Source organism: Erigeron canadensis, chromosome 4 (genome assembly GCF_010389155.1).
Source record: "Erigeron canadensis isolate Cc75 chromosome 4, C_canadensis_v1, whole genome shotgun sequence".
Lineage (NCBI taxonomy): Eukaryota > Viridiplantae > Streptophyta > Magnoliopsida > Asterales > Asteraceae > Erigeron > Erigeron canadensis.
In genome coordinates, this window is record NC_057764.1 from 36,854,830 (window position 1) to 36,866,537 (window position 11,708).

At 31.9% G+C, this 11,708-nt stretch overlaps 1 protein-coding gene across 1 annotated transcript; it reads left to right on the forward strand.

The window, feature by feature from the left end:
- The first annotated feature begins 7,358 nt into the window (after window positions 1-7,358).
- Window positions 7,359-9,281, forward strand: LOC122596809 (protein GRAVITROPIC IN THE LIGHT 1-like). The gene has a single exon (XM_043769457.1). It carries the CDS (start codon window positions 7,532-7,534, stop codon window positions 8,834-8,836), a length of 1,305 nt encoding a protein of 434 aa, XP_043625392.1. The 5' UTR covers window positions 7,359-7,531; the 3' UTR covers window positions 8,837-9,281.
- Window positions 9,282-11,708: the final 2,427 nt, after the last annotated feature.

The following is an 11,708-nucleotide window of genomic DNA, read 5'->3' on the forward strand; positions in this document are numbered from 1 at the left end:
CGCCACCACCACCACCACCAACAACAATGGTCGCGCCATCACCACCTGTTGCCGACACCACCAGACCACCATATATAACCATCACCGCCGCATTGCGCGAGTATCGTGCTAGTATATTCTTATTATTATGTTCCTTATAAAGAATTGTTTTTTCATGTCGTTTCTATCTAATCTTGTCTTACCTAAATTTCTTATAAGGATTCCCTTTTTGTTTCTTGTTTCACTTGATGGTTTTTTATTAGTACTAATTTATATGCATAACACCTGTTTACAGCAAAAAAACATTTATTTAATTTGTTTCTTAAAATGAATGTGTTTTCATTTGGTGGTCTTATAACATTATTATATTACCGTACCACAAATATAAATAGCAACCGATAATCAGGGGTTTAAGTGCTTTGCATACATATATTGGGGTTTTAGCTTCCCTTATCCCAGTTTTTCCTTTGTTGAAGCTTGTGCTTTAAACATGGTTTTTTATGGTTAGAATTTGACACACGCACACTCAAGGACGTACACCGGCCTTTTGTTATCTTTCTTCACAAATAAAAGGTATGTAAATTTTCTTAATATAGGTTTTCACAATTAGATATGTCGTCGTTTTTGACAATGAATTCATATCGTTTGGATTTTGGGATTTGCTTATTTGCCTTTTAATATGGCTGATAAGTAGTTTCTTCTTTCTAGTGTATTTAAATGCAAGCTAACTATTGATATAAAACTACTATAAAAGTACCTTGAGAAAAAAAAAAAGTAAAAACTATTTATCCCATATATAGTACGAGTAATATACTATATATGCATGCTTTCCATAACATATTAATTAATTAGTCGATTTTCCCCAACATAATTAATTAAGTAACATGCTAATGTGCTATATGCAATAAGTTGGAGGCAGAGACATGGGCGGAGCTACATACATAGATTCAAGAGGGTACAGTCAAAGCCACTAAACAAATTCTTTCACAATTTTCCAGTCGTAATCTAGTATAAAATTTATTACGAGTATATGAATATATCTTTGTACGAATCCCCTTATCTTTTATACGTAAACATTGATAAATTTGATTACGAGCCCACTCGACATATTTCTAGCGCCACCCTGGAACAGAGGTATGATTGTTAACATTGAGATATGTTATAAGATCGATCGAATATCGATATCTCATTCTAGAATTTTTTTTATTTTTTATTTTATTATTATTATTATTTTGGCCATTATTACAGCGATGACAATCTCATTAGGTTCCGTTGTTACATCATTGTAAACATATGTGTACTTAAGTATCTATAGGAGTAGGATAACATGCTGTTAAAAAACATGTAAGAAACTCATGATAAATGTGGCTATGTACACACGCTGACAGTCAAGCTTAGAAAATGCATATTAGTAATATACATGCATTACCGGTTCTCCATATATTTTCAATACACATTATTTAATCCTTCCTATACTAGAAGTATATATATAAGTTATTTCCTTAAACATTATTCCCCTAAAATACAGTTTTCACTTATTAAATGTTTAAAACAAACATATTTGATGATTTTGATCATTTTTAATCACTCAACTCCTTATTAGGCCAAGGGTATTCTCAAAATGCACTATGTAGGCCCCAATGATGAGTTTATCCAAAGGTCTAGGGTTCGAGTTTTGGGGTTTTCATCTTAAAGGTATTTTTCATGAGAAGGGGGTTTGAGGTCCATACATATCTAGTTAAAATAATCTATAACAAATCAAAACTCATTTTGCAAAAAAAAAAAAAAAAAACCTCCTTAGAAAGTTCTTCAACTTGTCACTGAAACCTTTTCTGAGACTCCGACAAAGAAAAGTTCTATTTGAAGGTATAAAAACGGCTAAAACTACTTTTGTGGGGTCTCGTAAGTAACCGGTAAAAAAAAAATTTTGAATGTAATTTCTCTTTTTTATTTTATTTCATTTATGAATTACATAGAAATTCCAAATCGTATCTCTATACAAAATACCAAATATAATATATATATTTCTGTGTTCCATCTCCATTCCATCTTCATCACCTCCGATCACCCTACCGCCATCACCACCTAAATCCGACTACCCTTCTACTTCTACAGATATGGGATGCCATAATCAGATATTTCTTATGGTAACGTCAGCTCATCATCAACATCACTAGTAATAATTACATCATCGGAAAATCAAAAACAACATACAATTTTTCTGGCCACCCCAACACCACCACCACAAAGATCCGGCCACAAAACTCATGAAACAATTTGAATAATCTTGATTGTATCTTTGTCCCCATCTAACCATTTTCATGTTCAACTTTTATTAAACAACCCAATTTAAAGATGTGAAGTCTTTACTTAACACCACCGTAAAGTCTCCATAGCCGTCACCATAAACAACGCTATTATTCCGACGACGAACCTTAATACCCAAATCTGACACTTTTAAATTAATTAATCTTATTTCTTTTTAACCTAACAAAGTTCTTCATGGGAACTTATTTAGTTGTGAGGAAACTAAAATTAGTTCTGGAATCAAAGGTAGCGAAGCTACTGGTGGTGGCTGTCGGAGATGCGGAACAAGGGACATTATGGATGGCGGAGAAATCAAAGGTGTGTGGTGTTAGTTATTGATAGTTGTGTGTGTTTGTGAAATTGGTGAATGGGTTTTGCAGATTCAATGATTTGGAATGATAGCATTATTCAAATTTTGGTAACTTCGTATCCAATGAAGTTTCTGGCGCCGGCAACGTGGTTTTGAAATGGAAGTGGCTAAATGCTGATATGGTACAAGAGAATATAAAGAAGAGACTAAATTGATTTTTTTTTTTTTTTTTGGAGCCCTATAAAAGGTTTAAGTGACAAGTTGAGAGATTTTTCAAGTAATTAGCCCTTAAAAATAAGGATAAAACCGGCTATCTACTGTACACGTCAGGAAAAAGTGGTCACGGTCCTACTATAGTAATTTTAGTCATTTTCATACCATTAAATAGAATTTTTGTAGGAGTCACAGAAAAAGTTTCAGTGACAAGTTAATAAAATTTTTAAGTGATTAGCCCAATTAAATATTATTGCTTTATAGAAAAAAAAAAAGTTTTGTTTGTGAAAAAGTAAAATAAAAAATTATTTTTGCAAAGTTCGAAAAGACAGTAGTGGCTAGCTGGATTCCTTTTCTTTTAGTCACCCCCGCATGTAGACAACCTTTACTTTCTCTGTAAAATATGATACAAAAAAATAGTAAGGGCCCTGTTGACGATGCAGAGCTAATGGTTTTTTTCTTTTATTCACGTAAAATCTAGGTCACCTGGGACCATCAACACACAAAAAGCCAATTATCCATGTTTTTACTACATACTAGCAAAATACCCCGCGCGTTGCCGCGAGATTTTTTTTCGGAAATTGAATTTTCCGCTAAGTTTTGGTGACCGAAGTTGAAAATTTAAAGTTATATGGTAAAAAGTTAAGAAAACGAAAAAGGGAAAAAATCTAAAATTTATGTGGTGAAAAGTAAGAAAAATAAAACTATCATTGAGAAAAGTTAAAAAAATCGAGAGTTATGTGGTATAGAGTAAGCGAGTAAAAATCTTGTGCCAAAAGTAAAAGAAATTAAAGTTATGTGATAAAAAGTAAGAGGTTAAAAGTTTTAGTAATAAAAAGTAAAGAGAATGAAAATTCATGACAAAAGTTAGATAAACAAAAGTTTAACAAGTAAATAAAACTAAATTTCTGTACCAAAAGTAAAAAGTTTATTTGATAAAATGTAAGAAAATGAAACTTTCGTGGGAGAAGTTAGGAAAACGAAAGTTTAATAACCAAATAAAACAAAACTTTCGTGATAAAAAATAAAGAGAATGAAACTTTTGTGACAAAAGTTAGAAGAATGAAAGTTAGTAACTAAAACAAAAATCTCATGCCAAAAGTAAAAGAAATTAAAGTTATATGACAAAAAGTAAAAGGTTAAAAGTTTTTGTGATAAAAAGTAAAGAGAATGAAAATTTCGTGGCAAAAGTCAGATAAGCAAAAGTTTAAAAGAACCTCGTTATTAAGTTACCAGCATATCAAAGTTGTTAAAAATAAAACTATCCTAGTAATAGATCCACGCATTGTCGTGAAATACATTTTGTAATAGAAAGTAGTATTAGAACACTACAAACATACTTATGTCAAATTCTTGAACTCAACTCTAAAAATGGCAATAAAAAATGTAGAATTAAAAAAAATAACGTGTAAGAATAATAGTTATAATAAGACAGATAAAAAAACATGGAACAAACTAAAAGCTATATTAATGTATATAATGACACCTTTGATGACAATAGTGATGTAACATATTGTAATACTTTAAATGTTACATGAGCGTAAAATGTAATGATGGTTAAAACTATTATTTACTAAAAATATTTTATATATAACAGAACAAAAGAAAATAGTCAAAATCGCATGTTTAAAGGTAAAACCATAAATCTGTTAAACTTGCTTTATAAAAACATGAGAACCTAAAGATTGGTGTGAAAAAACTAAAAATAAAAACATTGGTGAGAGACAAAAGTTAAAAGATATAAACTTTAGGGGTTAAAAATAAAATGATACAAAAGTCATGTTAAAAGCTAAAACGTTAAAACTATAGGGTATAAACTGAAAAATGATAAAGGTAAAAAAAAGTGTTAGTAATTTAAGCTTAAAAATTTGTATTACTAATATGCATAAAGGAGTTGTACTCTATGCATAGAAGACATGTAAATTTCATGTTGGTTTTTAGGTGTGAAAAAACTAAAAATAAAAACATTGGTGAGACACAAAAGTTAAAAGATATAAACTTTAGGGGTTAAAAATAAAAAGACATAAAAGTCATGTTAAAAGTTAAAAAAGTTAAAACTTTAGGGTATAAACTGAAAATTGATAAAGGTAAAAAAAAAAAGTGTTGTAATTTAAGCTTAAAAACTTGTATTACTAATATGCATAAAGGAGTTGTACTTCTATGCATAGAAAACTTGTAAATTCCATGTTGGTTTTTAGAATGTATATAATATACTACAGTAGTATTTTGTGTCTCCGTTTAAGGTTTTGGAATAAATTTTGATGGAAAATAATAAATCCTCCTAATTAAATAGTCTAAAAATCCTTTTAACATTTTAAAAAGGTGACGTGTGGTATTCACTAATTCTATTTCTTAATCTTGCCCACTGATTTTTTTATATGTTATCGTCCAATAATTAAGAAAATTTTTAAGCTATTTAGTTAGGAGAATTAATCACTTCTTATTTTTATTAAATAATGTCCCCTAAATTGATCAAGTGTATATATGTACCCAAACAAAGTTGGTCCATAAATTAATATAATAGTTTACAACTTTAAATTAATATAATAGTTTACAACTTTATTAATAAATAAATGAATATTAGTTAGGATTTGGTGTATGATATATATAATGATTAAAAGTGTCTATAGTTGCTTAGATGACTTATTAAAGCTCTATTATCATGAGTGCATCATTAAGTAGGATTAATCATATACATGTTATACGAGTATGAATTAAGATTAAGGTTTAGCTATCATTGCGAATCTAGAGGTTGCACCTACGAAGTTTGCATAGATGTTTTTATTCATTCTCCCTTAAACTTTTCGTTTACGTTTACACTATGTGTAAATCAAATATTCGTTATATGTAGGTCAACGGTCTTTCCTACTCCCTCCGTCTCATATTAAGTATCCTATTTTGACTTTTCGAGTTTTTTTCTTTCGACTTTGACCGTAAATATCTTTGTTTATGTTATATAACACTTGATTTAACATATATGAATTGATTGAGTTTTCAATTTACTTTTCATTCATATAAATTTCATCAACTAATATATAACATAAGCATAAATATTTACGGTCAAAATCGGAAGAAAAAGACTTGACCAGTCGAAATAGAACAACTAAAATAGGACGGAGGGAGTATTATTCTAGTTATACAACAATTAATAATAAGGAACAAACTTTAAAAGCTCGATGATTTGCTAAGAAAGATTTAACTAAATAAATATATTGATTAGTTTATCGTTGCTAACCTCTTCAATTAATGGAGCAAACAATGCGTATACCTAACTTATGGGGCATACCGAATAGATGTATTGAATATCTTTGCAAGTGTTCCTTTTCCGGGCGTTTACATATGTATACCCAACTTTATGGGGCAATATCTATACTCCTTTATAAAGAGTATTGAATTTTTTAAATTCAGCATTTTTTTTCTTCCCAAAATACCCCTACTTAAACATAATACCCTTATATACCATCCTTTCTCCATTCTCTCTAATCATTACACTCTCATCGACTTTCTATCACCCTCTTCCGCCGCTGCTCTCCTTCTCCAGCGCCTACCTCGCTCTCCACCACCGCCTCCCTTTTATATTGTCATCACTTTCTAGCCGCTGCAACGCGCGGGCACTATGCTCGTCCTTTTAAAGTATGTTTTCATAGTATATGTGTATTGAAATTTTAAATTTTGAAAAAATATGTAATTATGTCCAATAATTCGAGGATATGAGGAAAAAAAATATATATTACAGACTAATGCTGGGTGAGTGAATGAAGATATTAAAAACTTATGATATATGTATAGTTGTACACTATGCCTCTCCTTTAAGATGTGGATCACATTGTCAATTTGACAATGCACTTCCGAAAAAGATACCAATATGATTTAGCGAATCAAAGTATTCTCATATCTAAAGATTTATCATTTGACTTTATATAATGTACTGTTATTGTCCGAATTGTCCCAATTTAGGTGAACTAGATTGAACAGTCATAAGTAACTAAACAATTCGTGTGTAAATTGAATAAAAAGATTTAAAATATTAATTGGTTACTTTACGTTTGTGTAAGAGGTGATATATACACCAACTGTTGATACACACCATTTTTGTGCAAACTTTATAACAAACTGTATGGCATTTAAACGAATAGTTGAGGTGTATGGATCAAAAATCGTCGGTGTATTCATATGCATAGTTTTTCACAGAAAGAACATTTTTTTTTTTTGGTCGGTAATCATCTCCCTTTGCTCATCCGTCCCCGTTCCTAGATTAGTTCTCACTATTGAAGCTTGTACGCAATGAGACTCTCACTACGTTTCAGTGCTTCATTGAGATTGCTACTTAGTCCTTCTCAAAAGCCTAATTCGTTCACCTTACATAATACACTATATTTAAAGGAAATAGGTTGCCATATTCTTTTCGGAAGGTGTGTGAATTTTACCTAACAGGACATGTTCCTTGATATGGACTGATAACAACACATGTTAGGTGTTTACATGTTTAAGAATGGTAAACCATATATGTATGTCCCCTATGGAGTCAAAGTAGGAGATTTATGAAGACTTAAAGCATACTACTTTTTATTATAATTATTTCCTAAGAAAAGTCTTGTGCTTTTATCTTTTGATGTTCATCATACCTTCTTGTCTTGCCTTTTTCCCTTAAAACATAAGCCATATTGCCTAAACTTATTGCATTACCATATTTGTAAAACATTTTTCAGATCCTTTCCTCAAATGGATTCGATTAGCCGATCTGGTGTGACTCCAAGAAAGACCAAATTGGGTCGTACATTCCCTAAAGTTATGCGTATTCGAGCTGCAACAACAACAGTAGACGAGTTTCAAAAAGTGAAGGCCCAAGACAAACCGAAAAATGTAGAAGTCGAAAAGAATAATCAAAAGAAAATAGTAATGGACGCGTTCATTGCTAAAGTTTTAGCGACATTATCATCAGTAAAATCTGCATATGCACAACTGCAGTATTTTCAATCTCCTTATGACCCTGAAGGCATTCAGTCAGCTGATCAACTCATGGTATCTGAATTGAAACACTTATCCGAATTAAAACAACATTACATAAAGAATCATATCGACGACCCGTCTCCTATCACAACAATAATGTTGGCAGAGATTCAAGAACAAAAGAGTCTTTCAAAAACATACGAAATAACAAAAGATCAGCTAGTTAATCAGAGGCGATTAAAAGACTCTGAAATCGTCTGTTTGAAAGACAAGTTAGATGAAATTGAGAGAAAAAACAAGTTGATTGAAAGAAGATTGAATTCGAGTGGCCCGTTATCATATCATGAGAATCTGCATTATTCAAAAGTGACTCCATCCGATTTCGTGTCAGCTCTGAATCACACCATGAAATCTATCAGAAGTTTCGTGAAGCTAATGGTTACCGAAATGCAATATGCTAATTGGGATTTGGATGCAGCAGTTGAATTAATCCAACCCGACGTTGTTTATTGGAAAGAAACAGATAAATGCTATGCATTTGAGTCATTTGTTTGTATGGAAATGTTTGATGGGTTTAACCATTCGGGTTTTTCCCTTTCAAACGGGCCAAAAATCGCAAAAAGACGACAGTTTTTCTTTGATAGATATATGGAGTTGAAGTATTTAAAAGCAAGGGAGTATATAACTTGGAAACCAAAATCTACATTTGCAGCATTTTGTTGGTCCAAATATTTAAGACTAGTACATCCCAAAATGGAATTATTACTTTTTGGGAATTTAAACCAAAGAAGTTTAGTAAGTGTCCAAAAATTCCCCGAAACAACGTTTTTCGAGTCGTTTGCTGAAGTTGCTAAACGGGTTTGGTTGTTACATTGTTTAGCCTTTTCGTTTGACCCAAATGGTGCATCTATGTTTCAAGTGAGAAAACGGAGTCGGTTCTCGGAAGTGTTTATGGAAAGTGTTAACGAAGAAGCGTTTTTGTCGCCGGAAAGTGCCCGGGAAGTGGCGTTTACAGTGGTTCCGGGGTTCAAGTTGGGTGATAAAAGCGTTGTACAGTGTCAAGTGTACCTAAGTTGATCCAACGGTGGTTAAGCCCATATGGGCCATGCGCCAGGTCTCATATTTTGGTGGTATGTGATGCTTTTGAAAGTTGCAGCTGGTATGTAGGTAATGTAGCCATGTAGGACATAAGGTTCATGTTTTTTTTTTTTTCTTTTCAAAATTTGAGTGTAAGCCCATTCCTCAATTTTGTTAATATTAGGGCTGGGTGGGGGTTTATTTGGTAAATCTACTTCTTAAGAGAAGCAATGTTTCTAGACATATTATGGTATGGGCAATCATGTTTTTATTCTTAGATAATTTTACAGGTTGAATGAAATACATATTGGGCAATCATGTTTTGGGTTCGGCCCGGATCAGTTTAGTATCGGTCCGGAGTACACATGTCATGTTCATCTCTGATGTTTCGCTTTAAGGGTTTACTATCTTGTTATTATGATTGTGTGTACAATGGTTTAACATATGTACAAGAGTGGCAACAAATGCATATTGTGCTCTTATTTTCATGGTCATATGACTAGCTTGGCCATAGAGACCATGGGTAAAAGAGTATACTATGTCAAATGCTTCTTTTTTTTTTTTTTTTTTTTTTTTGTCAATCCTTTAGTCTCGTAAATATTATGTTTTTTACATAAAAACATAAAATTGCGAACGATATTTAATTTTTGTGTTGTGTAGTAGAAAAGTAACAATGATATTTTTTACTTTATGAACACTTTCATAAAAATTATTTTTATGAAATAATTCACAAAATAAAATGATAAAATTATTTAAAAAGAGCTATGCTGGAGTGACATATGATATGATTTTTACTCTAAACAACCTACGGTCCTAGGCATGATTATATCAAATACTCGTATGCTATACGCAAGATCTTTGGCTCTTTAAATTAAGATTTAAAAACAAAGCAAATTAACAAAAACCTACATATTCAAATGTTGGTGATAAATTTTTCGAGGAAGAATTGCATGCCGATTTGGTCTCGAACTCTCGATCGGTGGTATAGCAGCTCATTAACTTTTAAACTGGGTCTGGTACTTAACCTAATCATATAGAGTGATTAACTATATTCAAGCCCATTAGACCATTCCTATCGCCATGTTAATTTCATTGTTCGGTTGGGCATAATGGTGAGACCCATGAAAATTCCTTACATTTTTTCCCCGACTTGTTTGTATCACCAACTAATGTTGGGCTATTTTTTTTAATATTTTCAATATTATAAGGGGGGAGGGAGTGGTCGCGGGGTGAGTGTTCCCCGCTAGCGGCGTCGCGCGGCCACACCGCCGTCTGCCATTCCCTGCAGGAGAGAGAGTGGAGAAAATGGGGTAAGTCCCCGATGGGGGGAAGAAAGGAGAGAGAAAGGGAGGAAGAGAGAGAGTGAGCCGTGATTAGTTGTTCACCAAGGTTAATTTTTTTTTTTTTTAAGTTGAACAATGGATTTATTATATATATATATAGAACTAGGAAGAAGAAGAACAAACAATATTGAGATCGGTTTTATTACTTTTTTATTTTTTCTTTTTATTGCTAATTACATTTTAGTCCCTATAAATTGTTTATTTATTTATACTAATTGCTTTCGGTCCCTATAATTTTATGTTAGTTAGATGTTGGTCCCTGTACATATTGATTATTTATATATATATATATGTTTTAGTTTATATAGTTGTTTAAATTATACAGCATTAAAAATAAATTAAAAAAAAATGATGAGGTGGAGATTGTGGAAAAATGGGGGAAAATGTCGCCAGTGATTTGAAGAAATTGGGGAAAAATTGAGGTGTAAAAATTTGATTGGTTAGTGTTGGAGGAGGATGGGTGACCACTCATTCCCCCTAAGTGGATATAAGTTTATTTGATGGGTGTGTAAAGTTTAGTTTATGGGGATGTAAAAATTAGTTTTAGTTGGGTTGGATGGATATAAGAAAAAGAAAGTAGTTTTTTAATGAATAGTATTGTTGAGTTGGTTGTGAATGGGGATGACCTTAGGATATACAGAGTGGGGTGTGTTTCCCCCTTTTCTTGCCCAAATCTCTCCCGGAACACCACCCCCCCTAGCCGAATGCGCCCCTCCCCCCTTCTGGCGGAATAAATCTCTCGCCCAAAATTTTTCTTCTTCCAAGGCAAAGAGTCGTTGAACGGCTAGTTTATTTAAAAAAAAATAAGTTTTTACCATTCATTTTTATTTTACCCACTATATATATACATACTACACCATTTTTGATTTCTTGTCTCTTTCTTTCTTTTCTTCTTCTCTTTTCTTTACATTTTTTACAATGTTTCCTAATAATAATAATAATAACTTTAACCCTTTTAATAATAAAAAATAATCGTCATGTCCGTCCTAACAATCAAAATCAACAAGACGTCAACGATCCTAATATGCTATCAAACGCGATGTTGTTCCAATTGATCCAACAAATGGGATCTACGCCACCACAAATGCCGGGATTTACACCATTCTATGCGCCACGACAAGATGGTTTATACTTTTTGGTGGGATTACGCCACCACAAAACATGCCGGGTTCATTTTTTTTGTAACTTTTGTATTGTATTGTACTTTTTATATTTATATTGTACATATGTCTTTTTTTTATATAATATTATGTCTTTCTTTATTTTTTGGTAACTTTTTATATTTATATTGTACGTATGTCTTTTTTTTTATATAATATTATGTCTTTCTTTATTTTTTGGTAACTTTTTATATTTATATTGTACACATGTCTTTTTTTTATATAATACTATGTCTTTCTTTATTTTTAGGTAACTTTTTATATTTATACATATGTCTTTATTTTTATAAATAGATCGACAACAAGTTATCGACACTCCATCTCCAAGACTATCATCGTCAAGACCACCATCACCAAGGCCCGTTTCCC